This window comes from Gymnodraco acuticeps, unplaced genomic scaffold, assembly GCF_902827175.1.
Source record: "Gymnodraco acuticeps unplaced genomic scaffold, fGymAcu1.1, whole genome shotgun sequence".
Classification (NCBI taxonomy): Eukaryota; Metazoa; Chordata; class Actinopteri; order Perciformes; family Bathydraconidae; genus Gymnodraco; species Gymnodraco acuticeps.
In genome coordinates, this window is record NW_022990924.1 from 172,709 (window position 1) to 196,531 (window position 23,823).

Consider the following 23,823-nt stretch of genomic DNA (forward strand, 5'->3'; position numbering starts at 1 on the left):
ATAGCATCTCTGTTGACTTTGTCTTTGTGCGTTCATCTGCCGTCGCATCCTCTGCTCGCTCTTTTTTGTCGTCTCATCTTCGTTTGACTTTCTACTCGCACTATTTTCTCTGTAAAGATAACCCTCTGATTCACAAATGTCTTGTTTTATGAACCACGGTTGCATTCCCCAATTCTAATTCCTCTCGTCTCTTTTTATTTCTCTCTCATGCTTTACACTCTTCAGGAGATACTTGGCGGCCCTCACGCAGCGGAGCAGAAATATGATGCTGAGTTCTTCAAGAAGTTCCGCAGTCAAAATATCGTTTTGTCAGCAAGAAACTACGCCAGGGTAAAATAAGGCTCTTGTTTTTTTTCCAGTTATCAAACTTTTTCTCATAAAATAGAAAAACAATTTGATGTCTTTACTCTCTTTGTGTGCAAAATGCAGAAATGTGTCATTTGTTCGTATTTCCAAAATTTGAAATTCAGAAGGTACATTTTAACACATCTACAAAAAAAACCACATAATTCACATGCAGCTATAGTAAAAGGAGCACCATGTACTCTCAGTGAGGACTACATCTGTCTACAGCTGTTGTAGATTTACGTTTTGCAATCATGTGGTACACACTCACGAAACAAATGCAGTATAATTATACGTAACTATAACCTTCATCAAGGTAAGATTTATTGCCGGCCTGCATTAGTTTTGTCTAGGTTTATTTAGTATACATTACATGTTACTTGTTCGGCGCTTTTATCCAAAGCGACTTACATGCTCAATACTGTGGACAATCACCACAGGAGCAATTTGGGGTGAAGTGTCTTGCCCAGGGACACAACGACATGCTGACTGCAGTGGGGTTTGAACCTGTGACCCCCTGGTCCGAACATCAACGCACAACCCACTGCGCCACACACCTCCATACTGGCACCTGTGTTTATTTCTTTGTTTATTTCTAAGTGTTTTGGAGCCATTTCCCATCTTATATATTGTGTTAGAATAGCGGCTTAGTTTCTGACTGTCATAAAGTTTGTGCTTTTCCTTTGAGTATGTATTCAGTTATTGTCATGTATTTGTTTACCTACAGGAGAGTAACGTGCAGGCTCTGGACATCCTGTTCACTTATCACGGAGCCGAACTCCTCCAGCATCGATTAGCTATCCTGCACAACTTCCCAGAAACCACCTCCCCGCACGAGTACACCACCCTGTTGCCTGAAGCCCGGTTAGTAACACATATGCACACCCGCATTTGTTCAAAAAAAAATCTTAAAACGGGAAATGATTGTTTTTGTCCTGACATAATAGGCTCAAAAATAAATGTAAGCTGCTGCCTTCCTGTCTTCATGTTGAAATAGGTGCTATTTCATTTGAGTCCTGTGGAGGAAACATGGAAAGAATATGTTATTCAATTTGCACCCTGTGTATTTATACTGACAGGAGGGTGATTATTTATGTTCAAATTCCTAAGAAACATAAACCATTTTAATCCGATGTACAATTTTTACGTAATTTACACTACACTGTAGCACAAAAATAAATCCATTGAAGGGGACATATGTAAAGCTCAACTTTTCAGTGCTTGTGCCCATACATTTGGGTATCTGAAGTGCCAGTCACACAAAACAAAACTCACTAACTGTGAAATTAAACAACTGTGTTGGTTTCTTAGCTGCCAAGTCAGAAAACATGGGATTCAGCAGCACCCTCAGAACGTTTTAAGGACGGAGGTCTACTCAGATGAGCTTGTTTTATATATTGGGGTACCACAAGGCTGTGTACTGTCACCACTGATGTTTTCAAATAAATATCTGTCCACAACAGTTATGTCAACACACACAAACATTGAATCATGAGTGCTGCTATTATTTAGTGGGAATGCAGACACAGCATTCCAACTATCTGTTATGCTACACACAAAATTCTTTATTATTCTGCCGGGTTATTTTGCACCTCTTCTTCTCCCACATTCCACATCGCAGAAACTCCGTTCAAACATCAAAACGTTCAGCTCGGTCGGGAATCGATGGCTATTACTTTTATCGTTCGTAACTTTTATAATTCCAGAGATACATCCCATAATTCATCACATTTTTAACATGGAAGTCAATGGAGAAACTCTTCAGACTTGAACAATCTTCATGCAACTTCAACTGCTAACCGCTCCTTCCCCACTCAGATACCTCATTCCAACTTTAAAATGTTACACATCTTTCTGCCATTATTCATGTAACACAACTTTTAAATCTGATTCTTACTTTTAGAGATATTAAACATTGTTCAGACCTTGGTAAAGAGGCCTTCTTCAGATTTTAGAGTGCGTGATGTCCAGTGTTGGGACTAACGCGTTACAAGTAACGCGTTACTGTAACGCCGTTATTTTTGGCAGTAACTAGTACTCTAACGCATTACTTTTTAAATTCAGTAACTCAGTTACCGTTACTACATGGTGCGTTACTCCGTTAGTTTTTTTTATATAGTCAACAGCCAGGCGAACAGAGATGAGAACTGTACTTAAGTACAGTACTTGAGTAAATGTACTTAGATACTTCCTGTGTCACATGCGGAGACGCGCTGTGGGCGTGTTTGTGTTGTTTACTAACAAGACTATCATGGCGGCGGCGGAGCTCAAGTCTAGTTTCTCCACCTAGAGATATTCTCACTATTTCACTTTTGTCGAGCACAAAGAAAAGAAAGTTTCTGTTAAATGTAAGTTGTGTCTTGGCGGGTCAAAGATCCTATCTACTGCCCAAACCAGTAATTCAAATCTCTTAAAACAAATGCAAAAACAACATGCTGGGACGAAGCTAGTAGCTAAGACCACAGAGACTCAGCCGACGCCACTCCACCTCCACCTAAGCAACAGCGGCTGGATTTTAACCAAGGGACTGCTAGCCAGGAAAAAGTCGATAAAGCCATTGCACGGTATGTTGTAGAACACATGCAGGCTATTGCTACAGTGGAGTCACCCGCTTTCAGGGAGCTAGTTAGCATGATACCATGTCCGGGCGGCACACGGCATATGGGACGGAAAACTTTTTCCAACTACCTGGAGAAAGAATATACAAAAATGGAAAGCCAGCTAATATCGATGCAATCCAGATTGCATATAATGCATGTCAAGTTGATCAACAGATTGTATTATTCTCCAATGCAATAACAGTACTGAAATGAAGGCTATAAGGGCATTAATGGGAGCCCTTTTTTCAAGTAACTAAAACGTTACTTTTCACAGTAACGCATTACTTTTGGGTTTAAGTAACTAGTAAAGTAACTGAGTTACTTTTGAAATGAAGTAACTAGTAATGGTAACTAGTTACTGGTTTTCAGTAACTAGCACAACACTGGTGATGTCACAGCTAGAGTGGAGGACAGATTTAATTTTGCCTTCATATTTTCTTTTAAACCTGCCATAATTCCCAAACCCTATATTCTTGAGACATAATCTTTCATGACAAACGTAGGAAAACATCTCGTAGCTTGAAAGATAAAAAAAAAAAATTAAACAAAATGCCTCTTGAGGGCATGAAGTGACAAAAGCTTTCAACATGTCTTCATTAAACCCCATTGTAAGTTCAGCCTCACCTTTCCCCACCACAGCAGCCGCACACCTTTAGTTAATCTGCCAAAAAGGCCACATTATTAACCCGAAAGTACACAAAAAGTACACTTCAGATGCTCAAGTTCCTTGACATGCTTCACGCTTTGAAATTTCACCGATATCTGTTACGGTTCTTCAACAAAACGTTCACATGTAAGAGGTTTATCTCTCATTCAGAAAAATGAAAATGCTCTCCTCTCACTGATCACCATGGAAACCTTTGATCTCTGGAGACGTCGTTAGCTCAAATATAAACACCTGTGTCATGGAACACGAAGATGTCATAACTCCAACTGACATGCTCAGAGCAGCAGACATCAGATAATGGTTAATGGTCCTGCCCTCAACAGCTCTACGTCAATTATGGGGTGTCATCATATGCTGTTTCCCTCGCCATAAAAGACGATGTCGCTATAACACTATAAAAATGTTAAAAAAGTGCTCAAACTTCACATGTGTGCTAACAGTCCAGCCGCGAAGACATCTACGGGACAGTTTTGAGATTTCTTCAAATGCCGTTGCCATGGCAACACAATGCTCGCCATGAAACACGGTTTTCTCATAACTTCAGTGAAAATGCTCCAAACGGCCCAAAACTTCACAGGTTTGGTAACGATGCAGCCAACAACGCATCTAAGCGTATTATGGGATTTCATCAAATGCCGTTGTTATGGTGACAGATCATTCGCCATCAAGTTAGTTCAAAAGTTTGCAGTTCAAATATTCTGCTGCTTTTCCAAGCCTTTTTACTTTCTTTTCTTCTCTCATCACACATTCAAGCCCCCAGTGTTCATGTATCATTTCAATCTAAATTCTTCACTTTCTTCTTACACATTACATTTCAGCATAGCAGTTTAGTGTCAGCTTTTCAATACAAAGCATTCCCACTAGCAATTTCTTCAGGAATTGCATTCTCTAGTTTTAAATGTGCTTTCCTTATTATTCTTTTATAACTTATTGCTGCTAAAGGTCCATTTGCGCTTTTGTATTTTGTATATTTCCATATGATGTGTTGTGTGTTTTGTATGTACTTTTCCTGTCCTTGGAGAAGCCAAAGACACATTTCTATTTAAGTGGAAAATAAAATCAGTCTACTCTAATCTAAAAATGAAATTTGAAGTGAACAATCAATAGAAAAGAACATGTAAAAATGCAGCCAAACTGAGAAACTCATTCCTTTTTATACTTTCATTCATTCTTAATTCTTTTTTTCTACAACAATTCACTCTCCGAACATAGAAGCAGCAGTGTAAAAATACATCCATTTACTTTAGGGACAGGCACCCTCTCGGATGTCTGCAAATTAACATTTACACCTCTCTGGAACGCAGTCGCCAAACGCCTACCTACATTTCAAATTTGAAAGCACCCAAATCTGGAATTACACCTCCGTTGAAGCGTGCACTCAGAGGTCTTTCTCACTTCTTCTTCTTTTTCTTTGTTCTCACTCGCACACAGCGGGAACTTTTCTTACATTACACATGTGTACCCACAGAGCTTAAGGGCATTTGCAAACACGGCAATGGCATAAAAGGAGCAACATTTAATTGCCTCTTCTAAATTTACACGCAAACAAAATTGAACACTTTAAAAGGATACAACACTTGCGGCAGTGGGTGCACTGATTTTATTCTAGTTCTCACCTCTGCTTTGGGATTGGAGGAGCGCTGAAGGGGGAGAGGATGTGTGACAAAGAGATGATGGAGGAGTGTTTCGGAGAGGAAGAAGTCATTACTCACCCCGTTAAGGTTCACTAGTAAAGGTGACTGGCTTTACTGATGAGTGCAGCCTGCCATCCACTTTTGCCTTTTTGATACCTTGAACTCGTCTCCCCTGCATTTTCACTTATTCCCGTCTACTCCTATATATTCAGTGCCAGTATAAAATGTATTCAATTATACATTTATTTAAAGGTCCCCTATTATACTGTTTTTCATCAATATATTATAGGTCTCAGATATATACAAAACATTGTTTCTGAAGTGTTGCATTGTAGCATGACATAAACCCCTCTGTTTCAGCCCTGTTTCAAAAGAGCTGATTCTCTGTCTGTTACTTCAGATGAAAACAAGGACCCACTCCCCACGCTCCTCTGTGAGATATTTGGTTATAAAAAACACAATGGTGCTCTAGGAGGAGATTCAGGTGATATGTTACCTTGGTTGGTGATTGGCTAATGGTTTCACAAGCCAAAACATTGTTATGACATCATAAAGTGGCCAAAATCTGATCAGCTCATTTTCAGACAGGTTTTTATATAAATGGATCAGGACAAAAAGAGAGAATATTTTTTCCTGAAACGTTCAGAATCTCTTTACACAGAGGGGACACATGTTTATGTATAAAATACATGACAAAGTGGATTTTGCATAATAGGTGACCTTTAAAGAAACACATGAATACAATGTCCCCTGGAGTTAAAATAAATATAAATGTATACAAATTATTATTACTCCCGGATATACCTAAACGCACACCGCCAACACTGCTCCCTTTTGTTAGCCATGTCTAAGTTTGTATGGAGGTCAGGTGGCTGTGGCTCTGCAGTGAGCATCCATCATGGCTCTGCCGCTGTGGGGCAGTTTCCTGTTTCCCCCAGCCTGTGAGCACCAACCGCTCCTCCCCAGCAGCACATCGCTCCTCCACTGCAGCAGAAGGAGTCAGCTCACGCCATCTGTTTGGAGCTCACTTGCAATATACAAAAATCTTGTGCTACACTGTAAGGGGGAAATATTCTCCTGTTGTACATCGATCAGGTCTGCAATGGGACCTGTTGAAGAATACAGAAGAGTGATATTTTGTTGAATACTTCTACCTTGCAAAGGGTTAGCTTGGTGGGAATAAAAATAAACTAGCACAAAGTTTGTCTTGCATCTCCATTTCCCCCCAGCCTCTCCTCTCTCAGGCTGACATGAAGTAGATTAGGGGAGCGGGCGCGGAATAATTCATTCCTCCCATCGATATCCGAGCTCTCATACCAATATTTACTCTCCACCCTCTAACCTGGCTGTCTTAAATGAGGAAAGAGGAGTAGGGAGATGGGGAACGACAGAAAAAAAAGGGAAAGAAGTTCACTTTTAGGGGAAGACTTCTCGATCTCTATCTTCTCGGTGTTAAAACTCCAATCTGAATGGACGGACTCGTGCTGGAACGTTGGTAGAAGTTTTCCTTCTTTTGCGCGTTGACATAAATCACATCCGCTACTCGGACACATCTTATGTATTTTGTGATTGGGTAGAATTTATGGCTGTGTTAAAAAAAAAACTGCAGCAGCGCGAGTGCACTCGACCTTTAACTGCACCAAAGCTATAGATGATTTGTAGCCCGCGCTATCTCCTTGAGTTTTACAGCCACAGTACATATTTTTCTGTCTAAAGACAAATAGATAACAGGGCAAAATGCATTAATCCTAAAATAAGATATAAAACTGCTTCTGAGCACCCCAGTATCCCAGTTTGTGTGCCTGTGCGTGTGTTTGTGGGTGTTAGTGTCTGAGTCTTGTCAGCACTGACTCTCGAGGTTACAGAGTCATTCTTCACTTTGGCTTCTTTTCTCGTGTGTTCCCTATTTATCTTTGTCAGACCTGTCACACTCGAGGAGACCAGGAAAGAGTAAAGCTTAGCACCAACACAGCGTTTAGAAAATATATGTCCCGGCTATTTACAACCGAGGCAAGACTCCGACTCTTTTTCCGAAGTTCTTTGAATAGTTTATTGCTGTGCTTTTTAGTTTTTTCTCTCCCCCGTTCTTTGCTTATTATGCGCCGCTGTTTCCATTTCCCATATGCTGCTACCTCTCACCAGAATGTTCCGGTTGTTTATGACCATGTTTAGTTTGAGACCGTAAATGTCTTTGCTGATTTATCAGCTGCCATTTTAGGTCTGGTGTGCTTTTTTTTGTTGAATCCTGGCTAGTCATTGGTCTTTGTTTTGATATTAGCTTTTGATTATGCTTTTTCCACAAACTGACCTCTTTTACTCTAATTTAGTACATCTCTACCTCCTCTTCTTCTTCTCCTATGTCATGCCCTGCCTTGTAGACGTTTTTCCTGTATTATTTTTTTTAACATATTGGTCTCTTTGTCTTTGAAACTCAGCAAGGATGCAGACGAGTTGGCTTTGATTCCATGGGACGAAGAAAGACACAGAGAGCTGGACTGGTGCGAGGTGGAGGAATGCAGGTAAACACTGAAGATCTCCTTTCTCATCACATCAAGGGTTTCAACAAACCAATACTTTAAATCACCTGATAACAAATACTCTCGCAGTGTATAACCGTTCAAATCCATGCTCTGTACAGGCCAGATTCTAGTGCTGGCATCATTATGTGAAACAAGACATGACATCTTATTATCTAAATGTGAAGCAGAACCATAACAAACTAATACCAAATCTTGTAGCACTGCCAATTTACGCAATTTGCTTGCTGCAATAGGGAGGCCAGCTTCATTTAGAATTTCGTTTAGCAAGCTAATGTTAGTGCTCTTTGGTGTCGAGTCATTATATCAGTTGGCTATTGGCTATGTGTGTTTGGCTGGGGATTGCAGGGTGAAAGCTGCGATTGTATGACAGCAGCAGTGTGTAAGACAGTGTTTATGACACCCACACTTCTTGTTTTCTGCATTTTATATCCACATTCTCCCTATTTGTCTTTCTATTGTTAATGTTTTCTTATTTTTTACTGCTCTTACCCTCCGCCTGAAAGGATGAAGGTGTTGATATCAAATGTGTTTGTTATTTTTGACAAATCCCATGAGAAGACCCAAATCAACACTGAGCGTCCTCTCTACCTCTAGCCCAGTTGTTGCTACTGCAAACAGAAAATACTTTATGAATATATTATGCTCATTTTGAAAATGCAAAATGTATTTAAAGCAGCAACTTACAGCGAGAAAATATGGGACCGAGTTAGAATAAAACACAGTACCCATTAATGATAATGAAAGATATCGGCCATTGAAAATGTGTTTTTTAATTGATTTTCTACTCAAATGAAGCACGATGGCACAGAGCAATTAGCAATATCCGACTTTGGCTACACAAACAATTTATGTTTGTAGAATATTTAGTGAGGTGTCGGAATAAGATTTTTTTTATAGTCTAATCAGATTGGTCAAGTCTTGCCAAACATAAGCTGATATACAGTAGGTTGAAGATGTGGCGCTGTCCGTAGTTCTGAAAAAGAGAATAGGAGATTGGTAGAAAGACAGTATATGGTGACCAGGTCTGCTGCAACTCTGACTACTTTTAAATCCAGGCTGAAGACTTTTCTTTTTGTCGCTGCTTTTAATTGAACTATTCATATCTTAGACTGCACTGTAACTTTTATCCATGTACTTTTTCTTTGAATGTTTAATTGAACTATTCATATCTTAGACTGCACTGAAACTTTTATCCATGTATTTTTTCTTTTAATGTTTATTTTATTAGCTTTTCTTTTTAATGACTGATTTTAAATGCCTTTTTCTTAATGTCTTTCATTTTTTGTAAAGCACTTTGAATTGCCTTGTGTTGAAAAGTGCTATATAAATAAACTTGCCTTGCCTTGCCTATGGTTTCTCAGCCTGCTTGTGTTTTATGGTTTTAAATACAACTTTTGTCGCTAATTCCATTCCCCCCATTATAGCAATCCACAGAGAGAAGAGAGGGAGAGACAAAGAAAGAGGGAGAAATCACTGTTTCTACAGCCCCTGCTGATTTTGAATCGTTCATAAATTCAAAAATACATTTAGTTTTCTGAGCACTACCTTCTTATTTAGTACTGATCAATAATGCATTTGTTGATTTTGAAACGTATGTTGTTACTAAGCCTTCATGAGGCTATCTGATGGTCCTGCAATTCAGTTGATAGTGCAAGTTCTTTTCACATTTTATTGACACTTTTATGAAAAGGGCTGATGTTTATACTGAAAAAGACTTTAAAGTGTGTAATTGACACATTCACACTCTCCCTCTATGTTTTCCTTTTAGAGCGATGCTGGAACAGAACTTGTTTGATGACGACAGTTTCCTGTACGAAGAGACTACAGACAGGCTGAGATTCCGCACGGCGACACCGTCCATCGAGCTGCTGACCGACTGGTACCAAACCCGAGCTATGGACATCGACTCCTGCTCCAGACAGGTACCCGCATCTAATGATGGCAAAAAACAATAGAGTGGTGCAGGAATGAGTCCTAAACCCGGAAATTAGTTATCATTATCACACCCGGGCTTGTCAATGGTTTTTTTAGGATGATGTTTTGGATAGATTCACGAAATAAAGTACAGTGGGGCAAACAAGTATTTAGTCAGCCACCAATTGTGCAAGTTCTCCCACTTAAAAAGATGAGAGAGGCCTGTAATTTTCATCCTAGGTACACTTCAACTATGAGAGACAGAATGGGGGGAAAGAATCCAGGAAATCACATTGTAGGATTTGTAATGAATTAATTAGTAAATTCCTCGGTAAAATAAGTATTTGGTCACCTACAAACAAACAAGATTTCTGGCTCTCACAGACCTGTAACTTCTTCTTTAAGAGCCTCCTCTGTCCTCCACTTGTTAACTGTATTAATGGCACCTGTTTGAACTCGTTATCAGTATAAAAGACACCTGTCCACAACCTCAAACAGTCACACTCCAAACTCCACTATGGCCAAGACCAAAGAGCTGTCAAAGGACACCAGAAACAAAATTGTAGACCTGCACCAGGCTGGGAAGACTGAATCTGCAATAGGTAAGCAGCTTGGTGTGAAGAAATCAACTGTGGGAGCAATTATTAGAAAATGGAAGACATACAAGACCACTGATAATCTCCCTCGATCTGGGGCTCCACGCAAGATCTCACCCCGTGGGGTCAAAATGATCACAAGAACGGTGAGCAAAAATCCCAGAACCACACGGGGGGACCTAGTCAATGACCTGCAGAGAGCTGGGACCAAAGTAACAAAGGCTACCATCAGTAACACACTACGCCGCCAGAGACTCAAATCCTGCAGTGCCAGACGTGTCCCCCTGCTTAAGCCAGTACATGTCCAGGCCCGTCTGAAGTTTGCTAGAGAGCATTTAGATGATCCAGAAGAGGATTGGGAGAATGTCATCTGGTCAGATGAAACCAAAATAGAACTTTTTGGTAAAAACTCAACTAGACGTGTTTGGAGGAGAAAGAATGCTGAGTTGCATCCAAAGAACACCATACCTACTGTGAAACATGGGGGTGGAAACATCATGCTTTGGGGCTGTTTTTCTGCAAAGGGACCAGGACGACTGATCCGTGTAAAGGAAAGAATGAATGGGGCCATGTATTGTGAGATTTTGAGTGACAACCTCCTTCCGTCAGCAAGGGCATTGAAGATGAAACGTGGCTGGGTCTTTCAGCATGACAATGATCCCAAACACACCGCCCGGGCAACGAAGGAGTGGCTTTGTAAGAAGCATTTCAAGGTCCTGGAGTGGCCTAGCCAGTCTCCAGATCTCAACCCCATAGAAAATCTTTGGAGGGAGTTGAAAGTCCATGTTGCCCAGCGACAGCCCCAAAACATCACTGCTCTAGAGGAGATCTGCATGGAGGAATGGGCCAAAATACCAGCAACAGTGTGTGAAAACCTTGTGAAGACTTACAGAAAACGTTTGACCTCTGTCATTGCCAACAAAGGGTATATAACAAAGTATTGAGATGAACTTTTGTTATTGACCAAATACTTATTTTCCACCATAATTTGCAAATAAATTCTTTAAAAATCAGACAATGTGACTTTCTGGATTTTTTTTTTCTTCTCATTTTGTCTCTCATAGTTGAGGTATACCTAGGATGATCATCGTTTTAAGTGGGAGAACTTGCACAATTGGTGGCTGACTAAATACTTTTTTGCCCCACTGTATGTGGTTACAAAATTGCTTTATGATATTTACATTTTGTTCAACAGCATACAAACTGTTGGTAAATATTCCTCTGTTGGAAAAGCTTTTTATTTAATTTTTTTTTGCGTACATTGTTTTACATTTTTTTAAATTATAAGCAGGGGACTTCCTGTAGATTAAAAGCTGCTAAGGTTCCTTCTTATATTTTAACTGGACAGCAGCATAACATTAATTAATAGACATCTGGCAATTGTAAGGATAATTGCCGTTGCACATTGCTCTTTTAAACGTGACGGGAGATGATGCCAACCTCCATCAGTCAAGGTCACTTTGATCCTATCTGACAGGCATTATCATATCTGCCATATGGGCTTGTAATGAAGAGTAACCAAAGCTTCTGTCATCCGCGGTCTCAAGCTGTAACTGAAAATAGGACTTGATAGGACTTGTTTAGCGGAGTAATGGGATGTAACCGCCGGAGCTGCCCCCTCTCTCCACCCACACTATCCACATGTCCCGTCCTTACCTCCTCCACACTGATGGATCAAGTCACAGCGCTCTCTTCTGTCTTTGTGAAAGGACTAACCAGGGTGAAGTCATATCTTTCCCCCTCATTTCTCCATTCCATCCCTTTCACTTGGTGTAATGGAGGGATGGAGAATGATAATTTGGGAGTCCATTGCTCATATTTTGAAGCTGACCAGGGAATCGTGCCTTTCATCATCCACTCAAAGAGAGAGTAAGAAGGAGGACTCGGTAAGAGGAAGTATTTTTTTATCCCTAGAAATCACACTCTCCTTCATTCTCTCCCTTGTTCCCTTTGAATCTCCTCTTGCTCTCTCACACGTTACTCCAGGAGCATCTTGGGAGCATCCCAAACCCCTCACACATCTCCTTTTTTTCACACACTTTCTCACACTTGCATAGGCGCAACAGAGAGAGAAAGACATTGGCTCTGCTGCCATTTGCTGAGTTTCATTTCCCCCTCCCTCCTGCCCTCTTTACTTTTTCATCTCATTTGTTTCTCTCTCGTTTGCACCCTCCTCCCATCCCTCATCAGGCCGTGTTCATGCTTGGGAGAGCGTTTTAATAGAGGAAAATTAGTTTTGATTCAAAGGAGGCACATCAGAGGAAGCTGGAGTGTTTAAAGCCGGTCACAGAGCCGCATGATGCGAGGCGCTGAATGGGAATATTGACAGAATGACTCGGAGAGAGAGATGGGTTTGAAAGAGAGGAAAATTGAAGCGCAACCAACAAAAAGAAAAGAGGAGGATAAGTGCTGGGCCAATGCGACATCCCTTGTTATGTTGGAGTGTTATACAAACACACAAATAGGGGAGGTCAGGACTAACATTTATTGAGGTAAAAAAGGAAAGCAATCTCATGTGAAGAGCTGTCTGTAGGCAACCAAAATCACAGGTTACAAGGAGATGGAAGGGCAGAAATAAAGGATATTATTAACAAAATGACACAAAATGAGAGGTTAGCTTTTGGAAAGCAGACGGAGAGGGGAAGGCAGGCACACAGAGAAGGGAAAAGGGCCAGACTTGGAGTTCAAATGGAGGCCGGTCATGGTGTATTTAGATAGATGTTGCATGAGGTGAGAAGAGCGAGAAGAGCAAGAAATTGGCCGACATAGGACAAGGCCGAGAGACAAAGAAAAGTTCAAATTGAGTTTGAGAATTAGGCCGGAGAGCCTGTGAAATGTGCCGGGGTGAAAAGAGATAGAGAGTTGTGTTACACGCTGGAGAGAATGATGAGGGTAGGGCACGGAGGCAAACTTGTAATTAAAAAGTGTGAGATTTTAGCATCTGAATTGTCTGTGGTTAGCTGGGGAATCTATCTCTGGAGAGCAGTGAAGCAAAGAGGGAAGGGTGTAGGGGACGGGGAGGGTCTTTACTCACAGTTAGATCAATAGACTTCCCTCTTGTTGTATCTAATTGCTCAGGCTCTGACTCAAGGTGATTTGGGTTTCTCTCTCAGAGGCATACACTTATTTATTCAGTAGCAAAGTTGTTGAGAGATCAGCCAAATGACAAGGTGGCAGACCCCGTGAGTGTGCGTCTAATGTGCCTCGTGCACGAGCAACATGATAAGAGCTCTGCCGAAGGGCCCTCCTTGTCTAAAAGGTGGAGAGAAAGCAATCATCACTACAGGGCCCAGCGGCATCTGCTATCGATTGGCTGGCATCCGCAGGTGGCTGAGCATTGATTGGCCGGGCGTGCTGCCAGCATGTAGGTGGTCGGATATCGATTGGTTGCTCTTCTGGAGTTTTATGGATCAGAGTAGCAGGAAGCCCACATCTTCCACTGTTTTATGGTCCCAAGACTAATGATTGGATATCAGTAATGACTGACTGGTATTATTTAGTTTCAGATTGGTCCGGATGTTATTGAACTCAGCAACAGTTATTCAATGACATGGCACCTTGTTCAAAACGATGTTGGAATTGGATTTGTTTAACAGTTGCTCCATTTTAATATAAAAATAAGTAAAAATAAAAATAGTTTTATAAACATAGTAAAAGAAAACAATATAGCAACAATACATTTTTAAAAATCGGTATATTACTGGACAGTAGTGTATATATATTTGTAATGATATAAATACTCATATTTGTATTACTATTATAAGTAATTGGTAATACAGCAATAATCCAAAATGATATATGTGCAGCGCAGTTGAATAATAAATGTTGAATATTTGTAGGTTGAATTATTGACCAAATGAATATATAGATCTTATAGGGTTAAGACCAGAGATGAATAATTACGGGTTTCATAAATGTTAGGATTTCTTCAGTGCGACTGTACTGCTTTGGATTGGAGTACACAGAGTCCATGCTGTTTTTTCTACTCTCTGGAATTAGTTTTATTAGACGGCTTGCAGTTAAATGTCGAATTTCAACATGATTATCGCATTATCTTGCAGAACCTCTGAAGATAACTGTCTGTTTTTTGCATTTGGTTAATTTATCCTAAAAGGCCAAGTGCCGGCCAGAGAAAAGCGATAGAAATTCTGCGAAAAACTAGTCAGAGTTGTCATTCAGAGTCTTAAAAAATGGCTCACAAAGTGTATATTTACTTTCAAAGTAATACAAATAATCAAAAGTAATCAGCAATAGGTTCTACCTCTATTGGATGGATTGCAATGCCACATTTTAAACAGACATCCATAGTGCACAGAGGATAAACATTTCATGTTCACCAGCGTGCTTCAGCATGACTTGAAAATGTTGGAAGGATTTTGGTGTTCACAGTCGTGGTTTGTGAAATGTCTTTTTCCCCCCTGACTTTTCATCTATTGCCATCATAAGGTCCCATTTTGACCAATACATTTTTAACCATTTGCTATTTTGGCCTCAAAAAACCACTAGGATGGCTGTTGAGGTCTTAATCTCATAAAACTCAGGACAATAGTTAATAGATAACCAGCTGGCAAGTCTCCAAAAATATACCTTACAAGGCTCTCCTTGTCTAAAGAAGTATTTTTGTTTATTTTCCCTCTCTCCATCAGGTGGACTGCGCCCTGTCGCTGGTGCGCCTGGCGAAGGAGCGGGAGATCCCGGGGCTGGAGATCCTGTGCGATGACTTGGTAACCATGGAAACACTCGTGTACGAGACATCGTGTGAATTGAGTCTGACACTTAAAGATCTGCAGCACCTAAGTGACATTGACAAGCTCCGTCTGCTCATGAAAAATGTAAGTTGCCCAATTGACTTTTCCCTTGAAAGGCTTTATTCCCATAATATGTTTTGAAATTAGATATTGGATTCATAAAACTATAAAGTGGTTGATGGAAGTCTGATAAAATTGCTGTTATCACACTGATGTCCTCATGTTGCCTTGAAAGCCAAGCCATTAAAGCAAACATATTTTTACAGTTTTGACCAAAACCCATTAGGAAATGAAAACATTTATACATTTATGATGTTTTTATAATGCAGCCTTCTGCCCACTATAATATTTAAATGTGCATTTACCGACATGCTGCTTTTTATAGTTGAGTATGTAGTGGTTTACATTGTCAGTAAAATTAGAAAAGCTTTTCTTCCATTTTCCTATTGCTTATTGGACCTTGAAAAGGCAATGAATACAATACAAAGATGTATTAATTAAAGATCTCACTGTAAATCAGTTTCTGAATTCCCTGATATTTGATAGTATAAACTTATCGTCCTACATGGACTAAAGACAGTTATAAAAGCAAGTCTGTTCCAGGTACTACAGTTACAAGTCCCCTCAGAGTACATCATGTGAGCTGTCCTCTAAATTGTACCTAATAACTGCCAGCTTTAGCCTGTGACGACCACAGCCAATAGGATCCTCCGTACTGGCAGGCAGCCAGCAAATGTTGTGGACTGCACTAACACATGCTGTTTCACTGCTTCTCCCTTTGCAGTGTTTACCCTAGGTTTACTGCTTTGGGGGGGGGTTGCTGCCTGAGTGCGGGGTGGTGGCATTAGGATATATTTGTTTTAAATCCTCTGGAGCAGAAGAGAGAGGAGCTGTGGATTATTGTTATTGATTAATGCATCAGTGTTTCTTAGGGTCCAAAACACTAAACTCACAACTTAAAATGAAAGCGTTTGGTTTATTTAATAAAAGAGCACATGTTCAATGTGAAAAGTGACAGTAGATATAGATTAGTTGCTATTTGGTGCTATATATATTAAAAACAATTATTTTAATACAAATTATAATTTTTTTGTTGAAACACCTTGAATTTCAGGGGGGGCGCGGGTAGCGGGGCTCCGTTGGTGGGGCTCCGTTGGCGGGGCGCAGCGCCCCTCCAAGACAATGGTAGGGGAAACACTGCTTTGGGCACTGTGTGTGTGTGGGTGTGTTTTTACCAAACTCACCCAGATTAAATCTTACTCTATCCCTGCATCTCATGTCTTTCTTGATCAGAGACACAGTTCAGCAAAATAAAATGTTCATGTCTGGGGGTGCAAGCTTGCATATAGCATCTGTATATTTCTTTCAATCCAAAATGTTCCTGTGGATGCTCTCTTATCTGTGTATCCCTGAATCAGAGCTGTTGCAATGTGGGTGAGTGCGAGGCCATGCAAGATTTAGACATGCATCATCTCAAATCGGAACTCACACGCCGTAGCCATTATAACTTGGTTCAAGTCAAGGTTAATATGCATGGCATGTTTCGATGTCTTAACCCTTGCATACTGTTCAGGGGAAATGTGGCCCGTTTTGACATTGGAATGCAGTTAAATCGCTTGACATTTGCTAAAATAATTTTGCACAAAGAAGAGAATAATAATAATAAAGCAGTGCCAAAGGTAGCTCTGAATTTAATTTAAATTTCATATTTTCACCAATATTTCAAAAATACAGAGCAGCCAATAACTGTATAGTTGAGCTTCCAGGGCTGCGGTCAAAATAACCCTAAAATGTAACATCTGTTCCCGAACAACCTTTTTTGTTCACCTTCATTTCATTTAATCATTTGAACCGGGACAATGCACATTAATGAACATTTTAAATGTAAATGAGCCGGATTTTAGCCTTGAGCTCATTTCCATCCGTAGTCTCGTCACATACAACATTTATGAACATAACATTTATATACATGGCAAACAGAAATACATGATATGCAGAAAGAGCATGAGCAGCATACAAGCATTTACCACAAGGCAGTACAATGTAGCAGCTATGACATATAAAGTGCAGGAGGAGATAAAAGAGCTACCTAAAGTGCAAAAAAAGAGCTACATAAAGTGAAAAAGAAATTACCCCTGTGTTAAAGTGCATTTAGCGGTGATTGCACATCTGTTTGTTTCTCATCCATTCTTTGAGGTGACCTTTGAAGCTATTGAGAGTGGGACAATCCCGTATCTCAGTTGGGAGGCTATTCCAGAATGAGCTGCCTTTAATGGAGAGGACATTTTGTCCATAAGTAGTCCGTCTACGGTGGACTTCACAGTCTCCTCTGGTTTCTGACCTAGTGCAGCGTCCAGTGTCTCTTTTGTGGATGAATTCCCCTAAGGGGGGGGGGGGGGGGGGGGCAGTCCATGTAAACATTTATAAATAAAGCACATACTTTTAAAAGACTTAAAATTGTCAAAACTCAAGAAATTGTGTTCCTCAAGGATGGTACAGTGGTGGTATGCATTTGGTGGACCTTGATGGAAAGTGTCATAATACAGAGGAAAGATGTGAAATAAAATCCCTAAGGATTTAGGAAAAGAAAAACCCAGAGCTAAGAGAATCGCATGGCAGATGTTGTAATCATATTTTTTTTTGTGCCAACTTTGCCCACAGAAGAAAAGGCTGATTGTATAGAAGACTATGGGGAAATGGCCCTACTTCTCCTTCATGTATTACCTCAGTAAACAGTTTCCCATATAGTTTATGGTCTCAATCCCTACTTTCAAGTCTTCTTAAATACAGCCTGTTCATTTTGTAAATGATGGTCCCATTATAGAGTAAAATAGACGATAAAGAAGTTTTACCGTGTGTTTTATTAGACCTAAGGGTGTGTGGGCACCTGATTGTATCGATTTTATTAGGATTCATAAACTTAAAGTAATCGTCTTTCCTCCACCAGTCCAGCATGGAGCGGTACGTAAAGGACACCTTCCAGTGGATGGTGCCGTTCCTGCACCGATGTGAGGGGCAGAAAGAGGGCGCTGCTAAAGCTCTGCTCAGAGAGTTCCTGGTCAGCCTGGCCCAGCAAGACCTCACGCTGCCTCTCATCGTCTTCCAACACTCCAAACCTGACGTAAGTATACACACACAAACACACACACACACACAACGGGGGAGGTCACACTCGGGTAACCACGATACACGCACACACACTGCATCTCTTGATGTCCGTGCCATGTCAGGGCCAGTGTCGTACCCCTGCGCTGTAAATGTTATATTTATGACCCCATAAGGGCACAGCCAAGGACATGTCTCCTGACTATTAAAACACACACACACACACACACACACACACACACACACACACACGCACACACACACACACTCGAAAGAAAAAAATGCTCAAATTGATACAGTGCTTGAATCTGGATGTTAAAAAGACTCAGTCATGCCTCAAAAACCTCTCCTCTCCTCTCCTATCCTCTTCTCATTTATTTTCCTCTCCTCTCATCCCCTCTCCTCTCCTCTCCTATCCTCTTCCCATTTATTTTCCTCTCCTCTCCTCTACTCTCCTATCCTCTTCCCATTTATTTTCCTCTCCTCTCCTGTCATCTCCTCTCCCTACTTGTCCTCTCCTCTCTTTGACCTCAGTGCCAGCAGAAGATCATCGGGGACCCAGACCAGCTGATGGCGGTCGCTCTGGAGAGCATCTACAGCAGTGAGAGAGACGACCAACTCAGCCTCTGTTACGACATCCTGGAGTGTCTGCCACAGAGGGGCTATGGGTCAGACACACACACACACACACACACACACACACACACACACACACACACACACACACACACACACACACACACACACACACACACACATTTGGGCAGACATGGAGGAGGAGAGTGATGATGAGTTATATGGTCTGGTTTTGATGGCCAGCCATTTGAACAGTATTTTTCATCTTTTTTAAAAGAAAGATGAGCAAACCCTGCAGAGAGTGTTTGTTTCCTCTCGGTAGGAATTGCCTTTATATTGAAGGAAGTTATGCTGGTATTTATTTGCACCTGTTATCCCTAAAACCTGTAACACTTATTATTGTTCTCGGATATGTTAATGCTTCCATTTTGAAATAATTGTAATTTTACTGTTTTGAGTTTCTTGACTCAAGTGTTGTCTCGTGTGATGCAACTAAATAAGAAAATCTGATTTAGTACTGTTTGGTTATTTTAAACCATTTATTCATTTAATTTACAGAACAATTACTTTATTGTAACTTAAGATTCTGGCCATATTGCCCACCCCTCTCAAACAGATGTATTAAATGTCAACTATAATATAAAGAGTGCTGTCCACCATTGCCACATACACACATTATTGCTACCCCTCCCACCTTTCCGCCTCTCTCCTAGGACCCATCAATAAAGCTAACTACCACCTCTGTTTCTGCCTTCCTTCCTTTGCACCTTTTCTTTTCCTCCTCCTCTCTCTCTCATGCTTAACTCTGACTCCAAGGAGCCATCATTTAGCCCAGCTACAGTATATTGCTGTCACGGCCTCTCTCTCTCTCTCTCTCCCACTTCTTCTGTAACACATTTTATTTCATATGGCAAGAGGGCTCGTCCTTTAAGTCTCCCATGAGGCTGTGTGGAAAGGCAGTGCATTCGAAGGAGAGGGAGTGATGCAGTAGTAAAACATAGAGAAGAAGAAGAAGCAAGAGTGAAGCAGAGAAAATAACTACTTACTTAAAATGAATTAGAGTGACTTGTTATAAGATGAATTATCCTTCCTCTGCGCACCTTAATTGGATAATTTAATTACTATACTAAGGAGCGCTTAGTTGTTTTTCATGACAGCCGGCTGAAGCAACCATACTTTGAAACAATGGCATTTTACCCTTTCTTTTGCTCTTTTGCTCACTGGGCTGCGGTGGTCTGTGCTGTCATGTTATGTGCTTCCACCACACAATTGCAGCAGGGGATATAAAACAAGATGTTATGGCATGGCCTGGGAGCACATTAACCAAGGCAAATTAAAGCAGATTACTTTTTTTATTTAGCCCATTTCAACAACAAAACAATCATAAAGGAGATTTTAAATACAACCAAAAACATGAATTAAACAGCCAATGTAACAAAAAAAAGCTTTCCCCTCCTCACATAACCTTGATGGAAAATTACCTTTTCTTTAGTTTTAAGATCTGTTAGCTATTGGTTAACATCCATCGCTAGCAAGCTAGCTAACACTGAAGAGGATAGTAACTTATCAACTCAAACCCATTTTTACAGCAATAACTATAATATTAAAAACATTGCTATTGGTTGTCTTTGTATAGGGGACTAAGGCTGTTAAAAATGAACAAAAGCCCTATGTTTAGTTCTGCTATTACTTCTGAACTTAGCTTAGCTATTAGTAGCTAGTGAGGTGAGCTAGTAGTCAGTTAATGCTTCTCACTGGTGTTTGTTGTCTATGCTGTTTTATTTGTTCAGGTTGAGAAATAAAGATTTTTGCTGCCACCCCGCCCTCATACAGTAGGTGAATAAAAAGTGTTTGTGACACAGCTATAAACAATTGAGCAGTCACAGAAGCATGTTGTCCTTCCAGAAATAAGTCATCCAAATATCTTGCTGTCAACAATGTTCATCAGAACTGCTTTCAACTAAATAAGTAGTCGCAATAAAAATGTATAATTGCTATATTAAAGTATCATATACAAACTTCCTGGTAACACGTTTGGAAACCATGTATCTCAATCAACACATTTATTCAGTATCATTTGCAGTCTCAGATACATCCTGTAAGTCACAGTTCAACACATCCCTCCCCTAACAAGCACAAAAATGAAAATAATTAGTGCTATCAAGAAGTTTTCTCATTTCTTAGTGCAGTTTGGCAATTGAGCTTATTAACTGCTCAACATAGGGTCTTACTGTACACATATTTCAGTGTATATAATACTATATAATAATGTTTCTTTCTGTATCAGCACATTTCATACTAAGCATTTCACTTTGCCAGACAGACTCTCTTTCTGCAGTGCTTGGATTAGCATTGCTGCAAGGCTTTACTGTAAATTCAATGCCTTCAGCTTCAAATTTCTCCCAGGATTTCTCTGATTTGCTAATCTCCAAAATTGCCATCACAGCATAGACTATTACATATTTGCAAGCTAGGACAGAAACCATGACTTAGAAGTTCCAAACCAATTTTCTGATTTCATTTTTTTTCATTTTTGAGACAGCTTAATTAGGTCTGTCAGAGGAACCTGATGTGCATTCACCCCAACGATGGAGGGAAATGCGGAAATGGGCATGGGATTAGGTGGTGAGTGAGGGAGATGAATATAATGAGGAAGAAAAAGGGGAAGAACAGGAGGTGGAGCAGCAGAGACGTGCAGAACGGAAGAAGAGAAACACATTGATAGGTCAAGATTTTATGTGTGTGTGAAAACGGAGATAATGTAAAAAAAAAAACTCACTCGCTCACTGATGCACACACACAAGGTTGTTTCATCAGGGTCGGGACTCTAGTGGGGTTCAGCCTGACCCAGAATCCTTTGCCTCAGGGCAAAGCATCGTGGGGTTTTATTTTTAGTAGAATTTGAGCACAACTTCACAGTGGCAGGCCACAGTCACACCCACAGAGGCAGGCATGCACATTCACACTATGCACACACTTTTTCTCTATTTTGCTCTACTTTTAGTGCTTTTTAATGACATGAACACAAAATAACTTTTTTTGTTGTCTTATCCTCATACAGACAAGACACGGCTATCACTGCATCCCTCCACGATCAGGTGGACAAACTTGAGAAGCATCTCAGGTAGGTCGTATTTCAGCCCCACTTTAAAGCCTTTTTCTAATCATGTTCAGACTTTGAGATATAGAGATTCACTGTTTACTTCATTTTCTCTAACATTTGTAATTTGCATAATTTCTGTCTTTTTTAAATTCCTACCTCCGGTTCTTCGTCCGTACATCACTCCTGTGCCCGTTAGCAAGGCATTTAAAGTGGCGATGAGAAGCCCATCACTTGGGTGATTAGTGCTGCATTGCTTGGGAAATGTTCACTTTGTAGCAATGTTTATTACCTCCCTCCCCCTTCATGGGCCTATGAAGGAGAGGAGACATGGACGTGACATCTAAACACACACACACACACACACCCCAACACACACGCACAATATCAAAGGATCTCTGTCCGTCTCATGGTATTCAAACAGCCTCAGGCATTTTCTCCGTTACAGGTTAGAATCACCTACAGTGTCTCTCTCCTCCACCCCTCCCCTCAGGGTAAACTTCCAAACTCAGTGAAGTGATGAGGAGGAAGGAAGGAGGATAAGGATGAAGGCAGGGGGTGGTTGGGAGCCTGAAGGGAATGTAGATGAGGAGGAGGAGGAGGAGGAGGAGGAGGAGGAGGAGGAGGAGGAGGAGGAGGAGGAGGAGGAGGAGGAGGAGGAGGAGGAGGAGGAGGAGGAGGAGGAGGAGGAGGAGGAGGAGGAGGAGGAGGAGGAGGAGGAGGAGGAGGAGGAGGAGGAGGAGGAGGAGGAGGAGGAGGAGGAATCAACAGGAAAGCCTGCGTTGGCCTTTGCAGACAAATATCCACACATATTTACAAGCAGGCACACACCACCATGCACAAACACAGCCTGGGGACACTGGAAAGTATGTTCATGTATATTTCGTGCTGAAGCATTGTGAGACGCACACACACACACACACACACACACACACACACTCTCTCACACACTCTACCCCAGATGAATCAGGCATTAATGCGAAGTGTCTGCTCCCGAGAGCCTCCGGAATAAAAGCTGTTTTCAGCGGCTGCCACTACCACTTGCTTGCACATTAATATGTGCACAGTGAACATACAGACACTCTCACACTCGAACACACACACACACACGTTGGTAATATCAAGGCTTGTTGTCTGCCTCTACCTTTTGCTCACATTCACACACACGTACACACTCACCTGTTTACTATGCTAATGAGTTTCGGCAGAGAGCGGACATCTGTAGCAGTACGACCCTGCTGAGACTGGGGGGGCAATGCTAATTTCACATTAACACACACACGCATGCACTCCCTCCCTGGGTCATGTGACTGCCAGCACTCACATGCTCCAAGACAAACACAGGCTTACAAAGAGGTGCTGCGTGTAGTTTATCATGGGGCTCTTCAGCGTTGCACCGTGGCTTGCAGACCACTATCTGCTGCCACAATAAAGAACAGCTTAGAACGAACACATCTTCTGTCTTTCTCATCTGTGCTTTACCTTGAACTTGTTAGGGAGTTGTTTTTAAATATATCTTTTTTTACCCCTGTTCCTTTTTCTTTGGCATTTCCTCCTGTGACACCTGTCACTGCCAATCATCCTGTCCTCTGCTTTTACTGTAAAACAAGTTGAATGTGATTTGATACTGCGTTTGTCCGTTTTTCTTTTGCTGTTTTTCTTTTCTTACTTTGGAGGATTATTTCATATTATTATATTTAGGCTTACAATATTTAGGGGCGCCCTAGTCAAATCCTCTGCCCTTTGGAGCACATTTTTCTTTTTCTTTCACAATCGTTGTACTTATAATGCAATACAAAATTATCTATAAAGAAAGAACAACTAAATTTGAGTATCCCCATATTCTGTATTTGATACTGCATCTACAGTATGTTGAAAAACACTGTATACATTTTTAATTAACAGTTTAGATGCAAACATTGTGCATACAATTGTTAATTGTATGTTGTGTTTAGACGCCTGACCACTACATAGCAGTAGCACTGTTGTAATCTTCAG

General features: G+C 40.8%; 1 protein-coding gene across 1 annotated transcript in view; it reads left to right on the forward strand.

The window, feature by feature from the left end:
- Positions 1–23,823, forward strand: part of nbas (NBAS subunit of NRZ tethering complex) — a 216,955-nt gene that overhangs the window by 44,752 nt on the left and 148,380 nt on the right. The window contains 8 exon segments of the mRNA XM_034234085.1: positions 226–330; positions 1,073–1,209; positions 7,682–7,765; positions 9,555–9,708; positions 14,943–15,128; positions 17,992–18,165; positions 18,684–18,817; positions 21,787–21,849. Coding sequence (XP_034089976.1) covers positions 226–330; positions 1,073–1,209; positions 7,682–7,765; positions 9,555–9,708; positions 14,943–15,128; positions 17,992–18,165; positions 18,684–18,817; positions 21,787–21,849 — 1,037 coding nt within the window.